General features: G+C 32.8%; 1 protein-coding gene across 1 annotated transcript in view; it reads left to right on the top strand.

The window, feature by feature from the left end:
* Positions 1 to 21,558, top strand: part of LOC145661683 (uncharacterized) — a 125,984-nt gene extending 104,426 nt beyond the window's left edge. The window contains exons 8-12 of the mRNA XM_081727011.1: positions 6,071 to 7,985; positions 9,209 to 9,356; positions 10,960 to 11,050; positions 13,574 to 13,747; positions 18,564 to 21,558. Coding sequence (XP_081583137.1) covers positions 6,071 to 7,985; positions 9,209 to 9,356; positions 10,960 to 11,050; positions 13,574 to 13,747; positions 18,564 to 18,734 — 2,499 coding nt within the window. The 3' untranslated portion in view covers positions 18,735 to 21,558. The remainder of the gene's footprint in view (positions 1 to 6,070; positions 7,986 to 9,208; positions 9,357 to 10,959; positions 11,051 to 13,573; positions 13,748 to 18,563) is intronic.
* Positions 21,559 to 23,878: the final 2,320 nt, after the last annotated feature.

The raw sequence follows: 23,878 nt of genomic DNA, 5'->3' as shown, positions 1-23,878 counted from the left end.
AAACAAATTGTTTGTGGAGTTATTTGAGTAATATTCTACGACAAAAAGTGTTTTAGTGAAAATTTAATAGTGTTAGCAGTAACTGCTCTGAAAGTTAGACCTAAGTGGAACAAAATTATCAGTTAGAATTTATGCATGAACTCAAACTTCAGCTTTATTGGGCTAAAGACATCTTTTATGTAGAAAGTTACGCGGAACAAGTATATCTATTTGTATACTTATTATTTATCAAAGCCGTTAAAATTCGAACTGGAGAAGGTTGAAAAGGCTATGCTCAAGTTTTGTATTTCAAACATGTAGATACGATATAACTAGAAAGAAAGAATAAATTTTGTAAATAATAAACTTCTAGAACCATTAAACTAATATTTTATCTAAAATGGATGTTTATGGCATTAATTCTGTAAACTGAACTTATATGAAGTTTTAATAGAATATCTGAAGCTCACAATAAAGTGTTTCCAGAACGAAGAACGAGACGTAACGAATTTTTATACCAAAACAAATATGGCTTGTAACATGTACATTTTAAGAATAACACATGAAATTATTATTTTTCTGTCTGGACATACAGTATAATGTTATTTACATTACACTTTTTACTTATTTATTTCTTGCCGAAGTAATGGTTTCGTCATTTTTTTTAAAAAAAGAAGAGTCAAAACCCTAACATAAATTTACAGTTTTGAAGAGTTCATTCAGTTTTTCAATTTCATTTTTTAAGATTAAGTAAACATTAATTATGCAAAGGCAAAAATTGATAGATCATCTGAAAATATCAGTTGATGTTTTTCCCTGTTACATTGTGCTTCCTGTGATACTCTTGTATGTCATAGAATTTATAAATTTTCAGAAACAATGTGGCTCTTTAAATAGATTTCTTTAAGTTGCCGAACTAAAACGCTAATCGAATCTAACTCTTAGCAAACTTCTGGAAAAAAGTATCCCTCTTCTTGGGTAAATATGCTAGTTTATTACATGAAATAGTACTTTATTACATATTTTTAGAAATGTAGATAGTCAAAATGTTTTGTTGACTTATTTATTTTGGTTTCATAAAACACGAACACTTGCAAATTTGAAATTTAGTCATTTAAGACAGACAGAAGTGCAGCATTGCCTAGTATTTGAAGATTTCTTCAGTCAAATCTGTTCAGTGGAATTTTGTCTCGTTATTAAGTAAAAGTGTGGAAATGTAAATTTGCCTACTCTTATATTGTTTGTAATGAATGAATGTTGTCATTTCTGAAACAAATGTATAAGGTAAAATATTTAATACATCGTGATGATTAAGATGCTTGAAATGACCTTGATGACATTATTTTTATTCTTTTAACTTATTCATTTATTTTTACATAGTCTCATAACCATTGTTGAAAACATTAATGAAAAAGTTAGCAGATTAAGATTAAAAATTAAGGTAAATAAAAATAATTAAATTAAACTAACAGATAAAAGTAAAATTAACTTCAGAATTAAATTGGAATTCAAAATTGCAATTTTGATTTTTACGAAACCAGAATTGACTTGACTTTCGGAAGTTAATGTAAAATACAATGGGTAAAATAACCAGGGGCATAGGAAAATTAGTCGATTATTATAAAAAAAAAAGTACTGTTTCCAAACAAAACTTATAATTAGTAAAACAAAATAAAATAGAGTGAAACCTCTACTAACGGACACCTCTTTAAAGCGGACACCTCCCGTAACGGACATATTTTGTAGTCCCCAAACACTGTAATAGGAATAAAACATATTGGCAAACCTCTCTAAAGCGGACACTCTCTAGTACGAACACGGACAGTCTTTTCTGTCTTGTATAGGTATTATTTACCTTCGTATTACGGACACTTTCTCAAGAAATAAGTTGAAAATTACAGTAAAAGTACGGTTTTAGTAATTCATACACGTGTCACCAAGAAAGCACTGTGACATTTTGCCTCATTAACTGTCTGCTGAGCAACTCAGACGAAGAGTCTCTGTTTAATAATACTCTCATATCCTTTGCCTGCATTCGACTCCCACCCAACCTCTTTTAGACCCAAAAGTGATTGAGAATTGCCCGCCGTTTGGGATGACATGTCATTCTACTGTCCCGCTGGAATCTCTAACCAAACAGAAGACAAGTTTGATATTTCTTGCCTGCGAGTACGCATATTGTCTCGAAAAAGACACTACTGGACTGCAATTAATCCGCAAATTAAGCAACATACTGAAAACGTAGTACCCATTGATAAGTGTAAAGTGCAGAGAACTATGACATCTTATTTCCATGTTGTGCCTCGAACATAGAGTATTGGATAGCGGAGGATAATGCAGGTACAGCAACATTTCGATAATATTCGTAAATACATGATTCGTGCAAACATATTTCTTTCTAATTTCATATTACCTTATTTACTGATTTACGTAAGAAAATATTGAAACCTCTTTAAGGCGAACACCTCTCTATAGCGGACAATTTTTGATTCCCCATGGCTGTCCGCTTTAGAGAGGTTTCACTGTATCATAAATTTGAGAAAAAAATCAACGAAAATTATACAAGTCAAAATAAAGCGAAAAGTATATATATATATATATATATATATATATATATATATATATATATATATATATATATATATATATACACCTTTCGGGTCCTCGTCGAGAGGTGCGAATTGCACTATATGACAACGTCGCAGATAAAGAACCAAAGAGAAGATACACCAATCCATCAAATAGTTACATCGATTCTTTCCAGATTGCTGTTAAAGTCGATAGATTGACACTAACACCACTTTTTAGCATAATAATCGACATAACTGCTTGATGGATTCGTAGAGCAACACTAATGGTTCCGAGTTAATCTGCACGTTGCCACATAGTGAAATTTTGATGCCACATGGCGGGCAGAAGGAAGCTTCGGAGGGTATACCATTATACGTATAGCATTTTCGGTTTATTTTGACCTGAAGAATAGCGCTCTGTTGTTTGTAGGCGCTATTTTTAGAACACCCGACATATACGTATATAACTTCAATAACGGTGATTTCATCGTTACAATGTCCACCTGATTTTACCATTATCCATACCTTAAAGCAAGTTGGGACCACTTTGGGAAAAGAGTCCTGCATTAATCTAATTATGTAGTGTTACCGCCTACGAAGTCTATGAAATAAGCCAGAGTAATACTAATTTACAGAGTATCCATTTAACGTGTTTTTCGAGAAAAAGATAACGATCAAATAAGCAACTTCTGCAAACTTTAATTGACTAAATTAAAAATAAACAAAAAATATTAACGATTAATTTAATCATTTTTGAAAGGATTAATTACAAGCCTGCTAATAACACCACTTCAGAAAATAGCATCATAATTAAAAAATGAATGTATGAAAACATTAAGTGCTTCGCATTTTTTCTGGATAAATTTAAATTATTTTCGATCGCATATATTTGTAACATCTTATTCAAGCTGATCTTAAAAAAAAATGCCTGGCAGTTTTGAGGGATTTTTGAGAATAAATATTATTAATTTTTACAAGCGAGCACTTTTATTATTATTTTTAACGTAAGCATATCCTGAGGAAATTATAATATTAGTCTGAATTATTTTTATCTTCGACTTCAATCGCTTAAGGACGAAATTAATGTACGTTTTTAGTGTTCTTTTTTTTTTCTTGTGGTCCACATTTGTTCTACTGTATTTGGTAATTAGGACAGACTTACCATCAATTAATATACTGGATGCTTCCATTTGATTCCTATAAGTATATATATATATATATCCTTTATATATAGCTACTGACAGTTGATTACCTATCCACGATATCCGACTGTAACTACTATAATTTTTAAGCAAACTCTTATTCTTTATGCTTTCATTTTATTCACAAAATCTTAATTATCTTTATAACAAAATCTCACATTTCCATATGTAAAATTTCTTGCTCAACAAATTTGAAATTACTCTGCAAGAGTGTAATATATTTCCATTCAACCTATAAAGTATCCAGAACCATATTATATGAAACATCAAGATGGTGGACATTATCCGGAAGAGCCATAAAACGTAGGCCTCCTAGCCCGATTTACAATGTTAACGTCAGAACTATTGTACCTGCATCTGTTTTGGAGAAAATGGGTCTTGGAATAATTGCATCACACTGTACATCACTTTCTCACATTCACGATTCCATTTGCGTTTTCCATACTTCTAGTGCTCATTAGCAGCTAAAATTTGCGTCACTATATTATACTTGTCCCTACTATATGTCAGTAGTTGTTTCATTTTGCTAACGCACTGGTGAAATGGCGAGGTCTACTTGTGATAACAAAAAGATATTTAGTTCTGATGGTAGTTTTCTTTATAACTTGATATTTCGATAAGCTGAATATACTTTCTGATGATTATTAAAGTAGGTCTACGTTTCTACAAGACATGAATATAATTTTAAACCGATAAAATGAATGTACGTATTGGAACGATAACGTTTATGTAATGGGCAACAAGAACAACAGTCCGGTACCTTATGATAACAGAGCTTGTGGCCAGACTTGTTTAAGCTTGTTTTATTTATGCTGTTAAAGATATAATAAGTGAGGAAGCCATAATAGATTGAAGTGTGCTTTTGGATCAAAAGATCCAATATTTTTCAGACAAAAAAAATTTTTGTAGGTCTTATATATCGAGAATTACATATAGTGTAGCCAAACCCAAACTATCACTTAACTCAGTATGATGTACTTATGCCGTAAAAAAAGTATAAAAACTCGATTAGGGTCCGTTCAAAATTTTTGTGGCCCTTATCCAAAAAATCCAATATATTTCATTCAATCAAACATTTTCTTGTATGCCCCATATATGGAGAACTACATACAGTGTAGCCAAACTCGAACTATCACTTAACTCAGTATGATGTGCTTATGCCGTAAAAAATACGAAAACTCGATTTAGGGGCCATTCAAAATTTTGTTATCCTGATCTAAAAAATGCAATATATTTCATTCAATCAAAAATTTTCTTGTACGCCCCACATCTAGAGAACTACATATACTGTAGCCAAACCAAAACTATCACTTAACTCAGTATGATGTTCTTCTTCCGTATATTAAAAAAAAAAAAAAAGAAAAAGAAAACTCGATTTAGGGCCGTTCAAAAATTTTGTGGCCTCTGATCCAAAAAATCCATTATATTTCATTCAATCAAACATTTTCTTGTACGACCCATATCTAGAGAACTACATATACTGTAGCCAAACTCAATTTAGGGGCCGTTGAAAAATTTTGTTGCTTCTGATCCGAAAATTAATTATTGGCCAAGATCGCAATCCTTTGATCCATTTCTGGATCATTCCTAAAACTCTGATTAATTTCTCTGAAATGAATGATAAGTATTAAGGAAATACAGAGTTTAAAAGAAATAAAAATAGTTTAATTTATTGAAATAATTATCGTGGTAAGTTTTGATGGATACTGAAGTAATTATAAACGAACTGAGACCGCAATATTTAGTTCTGTGTGTGTGTTACAGTATTTCTAACTTGAGTAAAGAAGGATAAGTAAGTGCAGAAAACATAAATCATGTTTTAAATTTATATTGATAGCAGTGTAAGGTTGTTAAAATATTTTTTAGATTTATTATCACGTGATATTTTTGGATCTATAAAGTGATTAATGAATTGTTAATTTCTCTCAAGACTTTCTTGCCATTTAAGTATGTAATTGCTGATGGATGCTATATGATACACAATTAATAACTCAAATATGAAAGTATCCCGAAGTAGCAGAGCTTCAATGATATAGTTGTGTGCGCTGACATCTTTGTCGCTGGCTTCTGAGTACTGCTAAACTGGAGTCATAAGTGAGAATGGTTCCATAGGAAGGCAGAAACTTTCACGTGTCACTCTAGTTTAGCAATACTCGGAAATTAGCGCACACTGGGAACTGTATCACTGTGGCTCTACTATTCCGGGATACAAAATAAGATTGTTTGTATTTGAGTTATGTTATATGTAATTTACAGAAATGACAATGTAGAGTTTTTCGCTTACTTAAATTTAATACTTCTCTTTATTATTATTTTTAGGAGCAAAACACGAAAGATGACGAACAGAAAGGAACAGAGAACACATTTACGATGAATCCAAATCCTGGTGAATACTATGATACTCCTAAGAAAGTTACGGAATGCCTTGCAGCTGCAACAGAGAAGAAAGTCTTCGAAAAGGAGAATTTGCCACAATTTGCTAATTATGACACTCCGCCAGCTGCCAAAACTTTAAAGAAGCCTTGCGGGTGCGTTATCAAATATGCAAAAGCAGTGGTCCCTGTACCTGTGGAGTTAAAAGTAGTTGGAGATAACGTTCGGGGTGCTGAATGTCCGTGTCAGAAAGTGATGGGATGGGCTGAGAATTGGATGCCGTGTCGACGCGGTAGCGGCATGGAGAACACTGGAGTACCTATCCATAAGGTCAAATTAAGCGGAGAAGGTAAGATGCCTGTAATGAGCCCTAGCGGGGAAATTGCTATCTACGCTACAGTGGATAAATCTAAGAAAACAAAGAGGTTGGCACAACAGCAATCTTGTGAGTGTACAGACACAGTTAATGCAACAGCAGTAGACGAACATGCTAGCAATGTAGAGAAGTCAGAAAATTCTGAAAACAACAATTTGGAATCTGCAAATTATATGAATGTTGATACCACTGTTGTAGATGAAGAACAAAACGTTACACAAACGCCATCTAAAAGAAATGAAAAGCCAAATTATGCAAATATTGACTTTGCTGAATCCTTAGAATATTATGAAAATGCCAAAGATGTGTTGCAAAGAGTAGGGATAACAAAAGATGAAACTGACGATAGTGGAAATAACGAAGATCAAATATTGCTAGTACAACAGGGTCTTGATGCGACTAGTATGCAAATAGCTAATACATTATCATTTGCTTTTAATGATGGAGTTAAAATCTGTCATAAGTGTGGTCATGCTACTACTAGTGGTGTCCCAAATCAACCCCCGAAGCGGCCCTCAGAAGCAAAACCAGCTATTTCTACTGCAAATCAGGATGAATACCTTTTAATGGAACCGACTACATACAAAGCTATTGATCCGAAAATTGTAGATTCTAATAACTATCCAGGATATTTGGCTATGTCACCTATCACATGCAAGACTGATGCAAAAGGAACACAGTTCAGAGCAAATCTTAGAAATAGTTTCCCAGAAAAATCTGCCAGTATTCCCAGCTTATCAGGACCTTTAATGGAGAGGACAAGAAAGCGTTCTGAATCTGATTTCCCACGTATTCCAGGATCAGCCTTGATGTATCCATCACAGACAGTTCGCAGGTTCCTTGAATCAAGTGAAGCAAATGACCAAAAGCGAAGAGTGTTGATGAGAAAACGTTCGAGTTCTGCAGATTCTTCTAGATACCTTGATGAGTACGAAGAGGAGGAAAGTGCTACAACATCTTCAGTTGTTTCAACATATACTCCTGATGGACAATCGGAACAAATAACCAACGATAAAGAATCGTCAGTGTCAGAAGAAACCAAATTACCTTCAGACGAGCCAGTAGTTTCTGAGTGTGAACATAAAATTTCTAGAACTAATATGTCGACTCAACCTAACACAAAAGAATCTAACAATAGTGCTTCCCTAAGGACATTAGTGCAAGAGTGTCTTGCTGAACACTTAACACAAACTGTTAACATTAGAAGATCTTCTAGTGTTCCGTGTAAATCTGGAAATAGGGACTCATCAAGTTCAAATGATTCTGGTGTTTGTACAGGATCACCAAATCATAGGGGTGAATTTATGGAATTTGACCATAGACTTTCTGCTGCTAGTCTTCATTCATCTTTACCACGTAGATCGAAGTCTTCAGATCCATTGCGTGAACTTAGTAGCTTCCAAGGTTTGAAGCCTAAGGTTCCACCAAAATCCTCATCTGCCGAAGCAGAAGTTCCAATCTGTGTTAGGAGAGATAGTGTGAAAGGTAAGTTTGTAATTTGATTGAATTACTAAAATCTAACTCATTAGTTCTGCTTGAGTAATTTAATATCTATAATAACAAATAAATTGTGCTGCAATAGAATTATCAATCGCCAAGTTCTAAAATACATTACACTATTACAAATAATCGAAACACAAATATAGAAAGAAATGCCTTAAAAAAGAAGGAAGCTATAGTAGTTTGTAGATCTTCTTTTAAACTATAGAGAAAGAGATAAGCGTAGTTATAAAGTAATGGCAGAAGTGTATACGTACACCACTCTCTTGACACTAGCTTAAGTGAATTAAATACATAAATAAATCTGAATACGTTTTTCAGTAACTTACAGAAGATCATTAGTTACATCTTACTAAGATCTGTCTGCATTAAAAAAAAAAAAAAAAAAAAAAAAAAAAAAAAAACTTAAATTGTCCAAAAACATATATGGCGTAATAATGCAGTGAGTATTAACAACTTCACAATAGCACTAATAATGTGAAGCATTTGTAGATGATGTATTTTAAAATTTAAAACCAAGAAGTTATAACTTATGATTGTGGAAAAATAAAATAATAATAACAACAGGCAAATTAAGTGAGAATCCAATATTTATAAAAGATACTCTGATAAAGTTGCATTAATACAGTTCTGAAGTTAATTTTATTGTTATGATTGCCGATATAACATCTCTCACTGTAATATATATACATACACTTCGCAACTGCACGTCGGAGAAATGTAGAGTAGATAATTTGGAGAGCACTTTTCTTTCTTTTTTTTTTTTTTTAAGTTCGTAATTTTTAAGTCTTACTTCTAAGTAATTAAGGTATACTTGAATCAATACATGAATGCTATATCTTTTCAAAGCTTAACTACTTTACCTTAAACAAGCTTGGGAGATTATTCATATTCAGAAACAGCTTTAATATCCATGTCATGTTCCTCTAATTTTACTTTCTAAATGACAACTTTTACATTTACACAATTTTTACAACAAGATATTTTACCGGTATTAATGACTAGATTTGCATTCCGTGTATCTTCCGCATAGTAAAAATATTGTGTAGAAAGCTTGGTTTGTTTATTGTAGACAAGACTTGACGTTATATGTTATATGTGTATTATATAGGTATATACTTGTTTTGTTATTGAATGGCTTTAGCAAACGCAAAATTCTTAAAAAATAAAATTTACTTCTGCTGAAAGTGTGTTACTTTTAATCACAGGATATGCAAGTCCAGGAACTGATCCGGCATTGGTTACTGCTTACATAGATTCTAGAAGCACGAGCAGCGGTACTTCTGATATGTCTGACTACATCGAAACACTCTCACTATCGTCCTACAGTTCCTCAGACACTCCGGATAGTCACAGGTATTAAAATAATGCTAATATTGAAGAAGTATGACAATAAAATACAGTAACATATGCATGAATAAATTAATATTTATTAACATAACTTGAATTTAACATCGAAACTTTTTCTCATTTTTATGTTGGAATATAATTTTATGTGCGATCTCACTTCTTGAGACTCAATATTTGTTTTACTATTTTTGTTCAGGTAGTTTATTCTTCTGTTACTTATTATTGTATAATTTTCCTTTTATATTTTGTGTATGCGTCTATATCATTTATTCATCAGAAATACAAAGTACAAGACAGAAAAATATTAAAATTCATAGTTTTGTAAAATGGCATCTGTAGAAGATAAAAATACTTAGTAGTGGTTACGTAAGTGATGATTACACGTAAAGTGAGTTTTAAAATAAATTTTAAAAATTAGTTTGTAAATAGCCATTGAGTTACGTATGTTTGTAATTTTTATTCCGTTTTAACCGACTTCAAAAAAGGAGGAATCTTCTTTCCTTGTACTACCTTGTAGTCTTCAACTAGTAATAGTCTTTAGAGCTGCACCATGAAACGTCTCAATGCCTGACAGTGTTCATTAATATTTTTCTGTATGGTCATTTATAACTTCGACAAAGGTGCAACGATTTTGATGATTCTTTTTTTGTTTGAAAGAATATTTTTTCCATGTGTTTCCGTATAAACTTTGTAAGGATCTAACAGTAGTTTTCGGAACTAGACCATAAAGCTCCTCAACGCGTAACAGTGTTCATCATTAAGTTTTCTGTGTATAATAACTCATAACTTCGACAAAATGTACGTATTTTCATAACTTCTTTATTGATTGAAAGAGTATTTTTTCTTTGTGATTTCATGTAAACTTCATAAGAATCTAACAATAGTCTTCAGAGCTAGACCATAAAACTCCTCAATAGCTGTCAGTATTCAATTGTAATTGTGGTATGATCACGCATAACTTTGACTTTGATTGATTTTGATGATTCTCTTTTGTTTGAAAGAGTATACTTTCGCGGTAGTTCCATATAAATTTAATTAGGATCTAATGATAGTCTACGGAGCTAAACGGAGCTACGGTGTTTCTTTGAGTAATTCACTTTATAGGAAGTTATCCCCTACTTTTAAATTAGATATCTAACTAAGCTACTAGGGTGACGAAAAAGTGGAAAAATAAACAAACTTTAAAATAACGGACTTTAAAAACGTACTAAAAAGTAGAAAATAAAAGCATTTTTTTTTTTAAAAAAAAAAAGAAAACATTAACTGACTTCAACAAAAGCGCTAAAAGCAACTCGTAAAAGCAGAAAATAATTCGTTACTATTATCTATAAAAAATTTTGAAGCCTCTGTCAAGCCGAACAAACTAATGCTTCGTAAAATTATCATCGAAACTAATTTGGTAATAGGTTTATAAGTTGTTATAGATTAATTTGTTTAGCTTGGCACACACTTCAGAATTTTTATAGATAATAGTAACAGTTATTTTCTGGTTTTAAGAACTTTATTATTATTATTATTATTATTATTATTATTATTATTATTATTATTATTATTATTATTATTATTATTATTATTATTATTATTACTTTATGACCTGTTTTACTTATAGGAATATCCGGCCAGCTACAACGACTTTAAGGCCTAGATCAGGAAAGGAATATCAGAAGATTGATAGATCTTTGCTGGATGGAGAGTGCAAGGTAAAGATCATGGAGTTTTTTTTTTTTTTCGAACAGTTTTTTAAGTGCACATCAGAAACATTTAAGCATTCAATCCCAGTAACAAGATTTTGGAATCTATTTATCTGTAGAAAACTCAATTTTGTCTTCTTTTGAAGCTGTAAGATCTGCAATAAATTTTAATTTATTAAATTTCTTCCAAAGAAAAATATATCCAATTAGATGTGGATGATAAGACTTTTCTGCTGGGCTAATGATTAGGGCGTGAGCCTTTGGTGCACTTGGTTTCGGGTTCGATTGCCAATGGGATACCATTAAACGCATTATGTTGGTTTCCGTTCCATCTTAAATTGTAGATCCACATCTCATATATCCTTAGTGCTGATAAGAGACGCTAAACTAAGCAAACAAACAAATGAAGACGTTAACAAATTTACGAACAACAATGATAACGAAGTCAATGTGGAAATAACAGATAAAATTTTAAAAGAAATATATATTAAAATTAAACATTTATGGTTACAGTGAATGTTTAACATTTTATGTAGGCATGGTGTTGCATTTTGTATAGGAATTAAATGTATATAGCACGATCTTATGAGTGCTTTGTATATATGACTATAAAAATATGTGGTTGACACTTGTAGCAGAGAACAGTTTTTTATTTATATACAGTTAAAACTAAAATAAAGTTTAACTGTTTCGACAATTTAATGTTTTCTTCATCAGACACTAACTGAAAGAGATATCTTCAGAGCTCGAAATATATATACTAAAATTCATTGTTTGTATGGGAGGCCACTTGAGTCTTACTGCCTCGGGTCTCATCTGGCGGCCCCTGCCCAGACTTAATTACCCTTCCTCCTATGTAGAGCTCTTCCGTGGCTAAGCAGTTAGCGTAAACGCCTTTGGCGTGGGAGACCCGGGTTCGATTCCGGCTGGAGCTCATGTGGTTCGGATTCCACGTTAATCAGAAAGCTCACGTCTCATATAGCCTCGCTGCTGAAAGGGGCGCTAAACTAAAATCAACTAAACTAAACTCAACTCAACCCAACCCTTCCACCTATGTTTATCTTTTCCAAACATCTGTAATGCAGCTGTTGTTTATAATTGAACGATTGACTTCAAAATTTTCTCTTAGTCCTTCCTCGATGACTATTAGCCATAATTTAAAAGTAACAAAACTATACTAAATTCAACTGATTATAAATATAACAATATAAAAAATACATATAACAAACAATGTAACAGTAAATAAAACTACATATAAGTATAACAATATTAAATATATGGATATAAATTACATGTAAATCTCCCTAGTCTTGCTCTTTTCCTTCAATCTGTTCCAATAATTTATCCCATAGCTCATGTATTAACAGTCCACTTGTCCAGTTCATTAGTTTGTCACTTTTTTTTCTATATCCTTTGTGCTTCCTTCTATTTCTTTATTATTATTAGTCTGTTCTCTCTTTCTAGTCCCTGTACACCTTCCCAATCTATATCATACCCCGTTTCTGTAACATATTTGTATATGGCATTATTTTCTCTCTTAAGTCTCACACCATCTCTATGTTGTTTTATTCTCTCCTTAAGTTTTTCCCTGATCCCCCAATGTGTATCATATCACAATCCTTACACTCCACGTTATACACTGCACCCACATCTTCCTCACATACTTCCTTCGCTCTACTTTTCACCTTCTTAACCACTTCCAGAATTCTCCGTCCTCCTTTTCTGTACGTCTTTACACCACCTCTTCTTAGTAAGTTTTTTAATACTTCTGTCTGCCATTTCTTCTTCTCTTCCTTTCTCTCCTTTCCTCCTCCTTTTCTTCTTTCCTCTTCTATTCTGTTCTTCTTTAACTTCTCTATAAGTAATCTTACGTCTACCTTGAACAATTTATTCTACATCAGCAGCTTCTCCCTGTCAGTCGTTTTTGCCAGCGTCATTTCCCAACTCCTCTCTCCGTTGAAACATCAGAAACACTTAAAAATTTAAATCAACACCAGGCTCGTCTAGTATTTGAGATTATTTGCTCCTGCTGCAAATGATACATTGACATAACTAAGAGTCACGTCAATGTATTACGGACACTAAATGTAATGACATTCTAACTTCAAATTTTTCAAAATATTTAATGAAAATTCATGAGTCACACGGCACATTATATTATAATATCATCTTCGAAAGCTAAAAGTCACATTTTGGAACCTTTTCTTTTTATTTATTTTCATTGGATCAAAGAATAGAAAATAACAGGCGGGAATGTGACTAATTGACAAAGCTGGTTTAGAATACCTTTAACGTCACTTCTGTAATTTGTTAAATACATAGCCAGCAGAATAAGAGTTTAGTTGCTAATACTTGTGCTATAATATTTTATTTCATGTTACTGGAGTTCCAAGATGACCACTGGAGTTTATTTCATGTTCCAAGATAACCACTGGAGTAGGAGTACATAACTAATACTTGTTTATCTTTACTATTACATTTTAATTGCATTAAGACGATATCATAAATCTCATAGTTTATTTTGTACTTTAGGGTAATATAGTGGAGAAAGGTTCGCTGCGAAGTCTTCCGCAGTACGCCAACATTACTCCAGTTCCCGAAAAGGCAGAGTCTCCGTCTCCGGGTTATATGAGTGGCTCTCCAGGCCAGGAAAGAGAAGAGCAGCAGATACCTCCGAAAGATGATCATAGATTTTGTTTTCCTAAGGTAAACAAAATTACGAAAAATATTCCTTTTTTCTCATAAATTATTAGAATTTAAGGTTTCAGATGAGCTTCGAAAAATTAAAAAAGAACAAACTTATTCTTTCAATATGATTCTATTTATAGTAAAGGAGAAAAATGTAGATTACCATGATGCTCTTTTCCTTTTCTTCTGATGATGATAGAAAAAGATTTGATTTGTTACTCGAAGTTTATCAACGTATTTAGTTGTGCTTTGAAAAGCTACGTGTTAGGGCAAACTTTTAATGTTTGTCTTTGCAGAATATGAAGAGGACCAATGTAATATTTTCGGATATTAAAAAAGAAAGAAAGAAAAAAGAAAATATTTCAGGGAATTATTTTGACATGATTACTCAAATAACTCTTTGATACAAGCTGTCTGTTCTTTCTTCCTCATTGAAAAAGACATTTCTGTTTAGTTGGAGATTGCACAATCAAACCTTCTTTATTCTTTTGTTTATAAATTTCTTCTTCATTCAGAAGTAGATCTTTTGTGTCCATGTCGACATTCTGTCTTTTCTCAAAAAGTAAGAACGAACGTCATGATTATTGAATCATATAATCATATAGAGAATCATCTATACAGTTAGCCATACATTGAATTATATTTAAGTCTTGTAACAACTATTTTTTATCCTGGCAGCGTACAGCATGGTACCTATCATTATAGAGGTTTCTTTCTAAATCTTTAGCTGATGTTCACCCCAGAAATTGACAGTACATGAATATCTTATTTAGTGTATACTGATTTCATCTTTTACTTAACAATTCCTTTAATTCTATAAACTCTACGAAATTAGTCAAGTCTCTGCCATCATTAATTATGAACTGCGCACACTTTTTACCAAAAACAACATTGAAAATTTAGTTGATAGTAATATAGCATAATGAAACAACTTACTAACTCAATATGGAAACATGTTATTATCTCTAATCATTATATTTTCATCTGTCGAGCTACAGTCTCTCTGTTTCTCTCTCTCTCTCTCTCTCTCTTTTTTTTTTCTTTCTTTCTTACTAAAGGAAATTCAACCTCAAAAGTAATTTAGCGTTCTTTTGAATACTAGTCCTTTTCTCTAGCTAGTGATATAAGTATCTGGAGATCTCATAAGTTGATTTGCTATAATATTATTTGTCCAAGAACTTTTCTTTAAACAGTACTCCACTGAAGACATCTATAGTTCGAGAAATGGAAATTTAATGGTGATTTCAAATAATGAAATGTTTCCACAGGCCGTTATTTCAATTTTTGTCATTAGTATTATGTATTTAGTATTCTTTGTAGTTTGAAGCTATAAATGCCTTATCTTGATGATAGTCAATGTTACTCAGCAACTAAGACATCTCGATGATAATCAAATGGTACTCATCAAATAAGTTAAGTAATGGAGGTTTACTTATTTTCATTCTCTGCTGACCGCAACTGATATTTCATCTTGGTTTGAAGATTTCAATTCCTTGGTACGCTTATTTATTTACTCTTCAAAGCTAAGCTCTAGAATCTTAATATGAATCTTAATATCTTATCATTTTATCATATACAGAGGCTGATCCATTTAAATCCGAACAACTTGCAGACAGCGTTACCTATCAAATCGGGTTTTACAGAGCAACAAAACTGTACGCGCACATATATAAGTTTTTCAGCTGTTGTACACCAGAATGAGGATGTTGTAGCTAGTTGTCAAATGGTCGCCGAAAAAATAGATTTTCAGAACGGTGTGCTATGTCTTTCCCATGCAAATTTTAGCATGTCCGCATAGTAGAAAGTGTCGGAGAAATGACTTTGTGATTGAACGGGTCACTTTTAGTAGTCTCCTCCACAGCTTACGTCGCCAGTGAAATCTCATCCAAAGAGGGAGTTAGTGAAACTTACAAGATCTGTGCTATAGAATATCTAGGATATGGTGGCCTATGATAACTCATTACCCTATCGTATTATGGACTAATGATTACATGTGTTCCAATCAACAGTGAATCCTGCAATCCATCACAAATTGAGACTGAAAATTATCTGCAAAGCTAGCGTGCATGCGTTAACACCTCGACATATCTCGGAGTAAAAGAACGAGGACAAAGGCTGTAGAGCTCACCTAGCTGGTGACCGCGGAAAATTTGTTGTAACAGTGGACGATCTATCAAGTGACTGTGGAAAAGTTCAGGCCATCACCTAAATAGAACTTCATGTAAAAGGCCGATGTAACTACCCACAGTTATATTGAACGAAATACGAGCATTGTATAGCGACGACACTAATAGTGTGGAACTGCACCAGGACAAGCTTCAAGTTACATGGCCAAAACATCACTGACCTTCTACCGACGGATGGCTGCTACAACTGGTATCCATGCTGTTCGGTTCGAGGCTATTACCATTAAGAGTTTACATGCTAATCCCATGGATTAATGCTTCTCAAACGGCACCTTTTATCATGTCGAGCTCACACAGTAGCCTCTGTAAATGATATAAGAGGAATGGAACAGCATACTCTTTGCACAGCTCCAACTAGATTTGCTGCAGTGAAAATTTTTGTGTCATGGAATGGTCCATATCAGTGGCCATCACAGCCAACTTGATCGATGGTAGCAAATGAAATATCTTACGTAAGCAACAATTTTAATTTGTTCCGTCTCAAATAAATAAATATTTAAAAAAAAATGAAATGAAATGAAATCTTTGAGTTTATCGTCCCACGTTACGCCTTTGAGGCTAACGGAAACGGATGATGAAGGCAAGTGAATGATTGTGGAAAAAATGGGGGAATGAAAATGTGGAAGGAAATGGGAATACCCCGAGAAACCTACGGATACGATGTTGTTTGTTGTCCACAGAAAAAAAACTTAATTTGCCGGGGATCGAACCAGGGATCCCACACATGAGAGGTAAGAGCTTTACCACTCAACCACCGTGCCCCCTCGGCTGGAAATAGATCAGCCTCTGTGTTTTGATGTTAAAGAACTGTTTTCACTATTGGAACAGAAATGTATCATTAAACGTAATACGCTATGAAGAATAGTATTTAATGTAATTTTTAAATTATTTATAACTAAAAAAAAATAAATAAACCAGTTCATGACAAGATGAAAAAATTCAGTTTATTACTTCTTAAGATCGCTTTTAACATGACACAAAAGCAGTAATTGTCCTATTCTTCTTAGATCAGCAATCTCTCGATCGATTTGACTCACCTTTCCATTTTTCCCTATCCTGAGTCTTTATTATCATGTAATTTTTCTTCCATACATTTTTCGTTATTTGATCCACATATTTCAGTCGTGGACTTCCTGTAGGTACTTTTTTCCCTGCCAGTCTTTATCTAATAACGTGATTCGTCCATGTCTCATAATGTGTTCATTTTCAGTATACTGTACTCCTTTTTTCCTCCTACCATTTTCATCACTCTTCCATTTGATATCTTACTCACCCATCTAAGTTCCAGCATTCTTTTTATTTTTCTTCTAGAATCTAGAATCTATAACTTACATTCGTACAAAACTACACTCCTTATATCCGCTTTCCTCAACATTTTCTTCAGCATTATGTCGAAATTTCCAGTTAGAAACTTTTATTTTTGTTCAAATACCTTCTTCGCCTGATCTATTCTAGATTTTATATCTTGAATTACCCTATGAATGAATGAGTAAATAAATAAATTATTAATTAAGATTGTATCTGATATACACTCAGAGACGTCTTCTACTACGCTCACTCTCTGAACAATGGATAGGCGTGGAAGCAAGAAGAAATCACGGATTGCTTGGAAGTCCATTTCTAGCCACTCTCTCATCATCTACCTACTTCAAAGAGATCCCACTTTCCATCGCCTTTCCTTTCTTGTCTCCCTTTCGGGTGCAAGCTCTGACTCCTTCCCTTTGTGTGTACTTTTTTTTTTTCCACAACGTTTGGACATATAACAATTTTCAGATGAGTGTAATCTCTTATCTACTGTTTTAATCACTGACCAACAATGTGTTCACTTAAATACTGTATCTTTTTTTTAACACGGAAACTTTCAGAATGGTCCATCTGAACATGAATAGAACTCATACCACCTTTACGAGCTGAAACTTTTCGTATTAGATTCATCTAGGTTTAGACAATTTGACGGGAGTTTAGGGTAGAACTATATTAGAGATGGAAGACAAATATGTCAAATGGAACCAAGTTATTCCTATTAAGTTTTCTCATTTTGAAATGTTACATTAACTCTGAAGTTCTGTCATTTCATTTATTCATATAGATATAATATATAGAGTTCAGACTTATCCAATGAACTCCAATATGACAAACTAGAAAATTTAATAAGACTAATAATAGTCTATTCTGTACAAATATTAAACACAGTATCCAATTTTGTTTGGCATATTTTTCGTTTATCTGTAATATAGTTCTTCATAAAATCTGATAAACTGATTTCTATTTTTATACACAAGCGTTTGCCTATAGTAAGGTTATAGAATTGAACCCGAATAGATTTTATATTTAAGAGGGTAGAGAACCTTATCAGTTGTTTCAAGGAGTTTGTTAATCTTGTATACATTTATTTAATACTTCATACTTTAAAAAAAAAAAAAAAAAAAAAAAAAAAATCATAATAAAGATCCAAGGCTAAGGAAGACGATGCTTATTGGGTTAATATATTTATTATGTGGTAAAAGTAAGAGATGCAATTTTATTGGTATTGATTCGTCTTTCCATTCAAAATAAAACTACATAAACATAGATCCTTAATTATTTCACACATTCTGAAATAATTTTTATGTAAATGTTCTGGTTCTAACGTGTTGCCGTTTTCCTAGGACAGTAATGACCTAAACTACCTAAGAGTGGAACATGCAGAAAGTGAGCCTCCTAGTCCAATGCATGTGAAACCAGATGTGGAATACGCTGTTATAGATGTAATGGCCACGAGTGCTGTGAAAAGAGCTGCAGAAGAACGAACACAGGGACGTGAGAGCGAAACACTATAAAGTTAATAACAAACAGTGTAAATAGTTGTGAATATTTTCTTCGTATTTGTGTTAGAGTTTTCTTTAGAAGAATAGTGACGAAATTATTATCACAAAAGAACAGTGTGCGTGAATTGTATCTACTACTAAAACCAAATATTTATTGCATAGAAATGAAACTAAAAGTTTAAAAGAGAGAATTTTATATTTTCATTGTATGTTAATTGTGGTAACTGGCAGCAAAGTAAAACAGTGCTACTATTATTTCTTCCAGAAACGATTGTGTGTAGTAATATTATCATCACTTTCAATATTAGTCACAATGAAAAATGGAAAGGTGGAAATAAAAATAAACAAGTTTATGTATGTATTTATACATACAAATAGGAATGAAACAATGTAGGAATGAAATAAATTTTAACGTATAAATTTGATGCTCTGAACCTGCCATATTGTAGAATGAGCTTATTAAGAGAAATAAAATCAAACAACAATATTTTGATATAGCTTACTGAAAATGGCAGAAATTTTATAATAGATATAGATACATCGGATCGTTTGATTAATATGATTATTATTTCATGAAATGACCCGTAGCCAGGAAGGAAGTTGTAGATCGCACCTTCAAACATTTCTCGAGCTCTTTCTATAATTGTAAGGGAAAATTTTTGGAATGTTATAGTGCCCAACGTTAAAATTTTAAACTATACTCCCTTGTAATTTGTAGTTAGTTACGGGTCCTTTAATGATGTAAAGATATATATATTAAAGTTTCAGTCTTCTTAAACTACAGTATTTGCTGAACCTGATAAAGTAGTACAAAATGTCCATTGGATACCTGAGAACAAAGCTATTACCAAATGTGCATGTGTGTAATCTATACAGCAGCGTCCAAAGTACAGGGTGTCTCAAAAGTCCCCTGACATAGGGTAACTTTGTTATTATCAGAGTTACAACAAAATGTAAGAGGGGAAACCGTCTCCAAATATGATGTTTTCAATCTAAAGTGAATGATTTCTTTTTAAATCGGGCGAACCATTTGGGCTGTACGCGCCCAATGTTAAATAAAAATGCAAGTTTCGATTTACCTGAACACCACAACATAAGTGAATGAAGTTACTATCTTTTACGCTATCGTGTTGATGGCCAACCCTGTTTCAAACAGGCTCCCATTCAGTTTATGCTGTGGGCTCAAATAAATGGCAACGTTGCATTTTCATTTAACATTGGGCACATAAAGAGTGTACAGCCCAAACGGCGCGTCCGATTTAAAAGATTCCTTCACTTTAGATTGAAAATATCATATTTGGAGACGGTTTCCCCTCTTAGATTTTGTTGTAACTCTGATAATAACAGTTACCCTATGTCAGGGGACTTCTGAGACACCTTGTACATAATAGAAATAATTACCTACTTTTTAAAGTAACACATACAATAACTTATACTTTTGTGTTAGGTATTTGTTGGTTTGCATCCTCATGAAGTACATAATTATCATTCATCATTTAAGTTCCATCCAGTTTTAGCTTTTATCTTTGTTATAATAACATGTCCAGTTCATTAGTATCGGAATTGATCAAACATTTTGTGCTGGGTTAATAACCAGCAAATTGCATTTAATTCACTATAATAAAACTGCGTTATTGAATAGAAGCTAAATGAGGACATTTTTTTAAAAAGAAATCAAGATTATATAAGATTTAATATTGGTGAACTTGTATCCGATTACGAATTTATAAACAAAATAAAATTATTGTAAATCTTGGTTAAAAATGCAAATGTATATTTTTGTGTATTTATAAGAAAATATTGTGAAAGTGCAAGCCAGGATGTATTTTTTTTAATAAACCGCTGAGAAATAAGCACACTTCAGTTCTTCTAGCATGAAGGTATCCTCTGGGTATTTTACCAATAAAACAATCTTGCTCAGTATTTCCTAAAACAGAAATCGCCGTAAAGAAGTTGTATAATGTATGATAATAACTCTATACCACATAAATATGTAATTCTAATACGTACGGTACATATATCTATATATTGTTATCTTCACACAGATAATAAAAAAGGAAGGATTTTCTATCATAGACTAGATTGTTAGAAAGAGGTTTATGTTTTAATTGTGATCATTTTTTGTGCTAGTCATGTGTTTTCTTGTGTGTAATTATGGTATGCTTTTAGAAGAAAAATAAATCATGGCTCGCTTTTCTAACATTCATATTGTTAGTGTAATGAAATGTCATTTCTACAGTACTGATAATGTTAGATGAGCGTGCTGTGAGGCATAATTTGAGGTATTTGAACTCTAAGAGTTCCGGTGGGCTGTACTTAATATCATTTTGCCTTCAATCAACGTGTACACTTACATATACATGCATAGTATATATTCACACGTATAAAAATAAATTCTAACTTTGGTGTCTGGTAGGGGTTCTATCCTGCTCAAACAACTTAAAAAAAAAAAAAAAGAGAAAAAGGAATCAGTCATTATTATAGCAAATTGTAATTGAAACTCAGGTATAATAATTTCTCTGCATCTTTTAAAAGAAAATGAACGAATGTAAGAAATATAAATTATGTACAGTTAGGAGGCAAAGGTAATTGACACCAATGGAGTTTTAGGGGGATGTTTTATAATCTTATTTTAACAAGAACTTACCTTATTGGTACGTTTTCACTGGAAGATAAAGAATGTGAATACTTTGTGTTATTGTGTGTTGGCCATTCTATTTCATAGATGATGTCATTTACTTTTGTCTGTAAAATTACCTTGAAACTCTACCACGTGTATTGTGCACAATAGTAAGTTGTACAAAGTAACTTGAGATATTAAATTATTCAGATCAAATTTCTGTTTTCTTCGTTACCTTTTGCTTGAGAACAAAGAATTTCATAAAATAGACAGATAAATGTGTATTTGTATTTTCGGTCATTTAGTTTTTTTTTTTTCACCTTTTTCTCCAGCTTCCTTCACCTACATTGTCTCCACTACCTTTACCATTCTCTCTTCCTAACCATTTCTTTGTATCCTCCGTTATTTCACGTTACAGCTACATGTTTCTACTCAGTGGTTTTCAGCGGGCCGTGCGCCTTCTCTTTCTCTTGTACAGTCACTTTTAACTGGATGATATATGCGATAGAACGAAGGACTGTAAGAAATAGCTGGACCATAGTAGGGAAAAGTCGATGTAGGGGAATCGAAAAACAAGTATAACCAGTATTATTCATGGATCCGTGAGTACCGTATCTTCAAATCCATAGAGTACGTCAACTCTCACCACTGTGTTTTCTGTCTGCTCCTTCTCCTCTGTATGATTTGGAGAATAGGAGCATCAAATTGTGACATCACAGAGCACCCAGTTTGAAATGACTGCTCTAGTATTTCTATCTCGCTTGATATGAACTCATATATTGATTAGGCACACTTTCTCTCGTCATAACATTTTAACACAACGTTCAATATACCCAATTGACACTTTTTTTTTATTTGTCTATACTATTTTCCCTGTTTTATTCCCACAGTTTCAAGGTTTCGATCTTGGAAACCTTTTTAGTGTGTCTTTCTTTGTAACTATTATATAAATATAATGTATACAAAATACATAGAATCATATAGGGTTTTCAAAACAAAAAGAAATCATAGAAAACTGCCTCCTTGGGAACTACGGAACAAACGGACTAAACGAAGACTACATTTTAAAAAAATCAAATCTTTGAGTTTTACGTTCCACGGTTATGCCGTGTGGTCTAAAAGAGACGGTGATAATGAGAAATTAATGAAATGGTTTAATGAAGAAAGTGGAAGGAAACAGGATAATCCCTAAAATACCGACGCACACAGTGTTTGTCCACCACAAAGCCCAGGGACCCCACGCACCAGAGGTGAATGTTCTACCACTGAGCTACCACAGCCCTTAGAATACATTTAAGTCGGCATAACTCAAAAACTAGGAAACTTAACAAAAGTGAATTAAGGTATTGCTATTAACTACAATAAATTCTAGGTGAATATCATGTTTCACAATCATATCACCTGAGTAAGGAAACTGAAACATTGAGAAGCTGTTCTAACTACAAAATATATTTTTTCCTGTTAAATAATGTTTAAAGATAGTCTCATCTTTTCATTGTTTATATCAATCTTCAGTTTTAATTTATGACGTTTTATACAAGTCATGTTACACATGTAACATCTTTGACTTCAAAGGAAATTGTAATTTGGACTTTTATACCTCTCTATAAATATGTGATATTACACTACAAGAAATAAGTAAGTAAAATAAATAGAAAGATCCAATAAACATGATAATAACTTTTACTGTAGATGCCAGGGATTTATTTGTAGCCAGGGAAGCCTGGGAATTTCCCCCCTTCTAAGTTTTGACTTCCCTGTCTCTAGATTTAATTCAGTCTTCCCAGCCTGGGAAGATATTTTCCCCCTTTCTTAGGCTATACAATCTGTTTTTATAAAATCTTTGACCACGAAAAGACTATTGCACACAAGAAATGTTCACATGTCGATGTGTGAACAAAGGGATACGGAAGAAATATAGGTTTCAATGGCAAATGCAGAAGACAGGTGGAAAATTGTGAATTAAATTCGTGTTAAAAAGACAACTACGATATTTAGGACTACCTACTTTATTGTCCAAAATCGTCTATCATTTACGGTGCTCTCACGTCTTATTAAATTGCAAGAAATAAATTTAATGGACCTTGGACAAGTTCTTTACTCGTATGTTACATGTGCAAATATTATTGACTTTTAGCTACACAAATAAAAGCAAACTGGCCGAGTACCTTGCGCGTTCCGTTGAATCCTAATGGTGGATGAATCCTCCACTGTGTCTCATAAATCTGTTCTCATTGTGTATATCCGTACTGTAGTTAATCGCGTATGTATCAATACAATTTTAGTATTATTTGAGTTACAGGCAATAACAGGCAGAGAGGTTTGTGATTCCGTGATTATGTGAACGTATGAATCTTTCCAAAGAGATATTACGGGAAAGACTTATGGCAGTTTGTCTGAGAGCGCCAGTAACATGCGACGCGAAATAAATGATACTGTCCCTTTACTGCAGTGAGAATTAGAAACCAATTTACTCGTGTTTTGCTACATGAGTCAGAAGATGGAACTTGTTGTTCACAACGTTGTTAATACGGTT

The sequence above is a fragment of the Thermobia domestica genome, chromosome 10, assembly GCF_964235325.1.
Source record: "Thermobia domestica chromosome 10, izTheDome1.hap1.1, whole genome shotgun sequence".
Lineage (NCBI taxonomy): Eukaryota > Metazoa > Arthropoda > Insecta > Zygentoma > Lepismatidae > Thermobia > Thermobia domestica.
The sequence above is the reverse complement of the archived record's forward strand: the minus strand, read 5'-3'. Positions and strand labels throughout refer to the sequence as shown.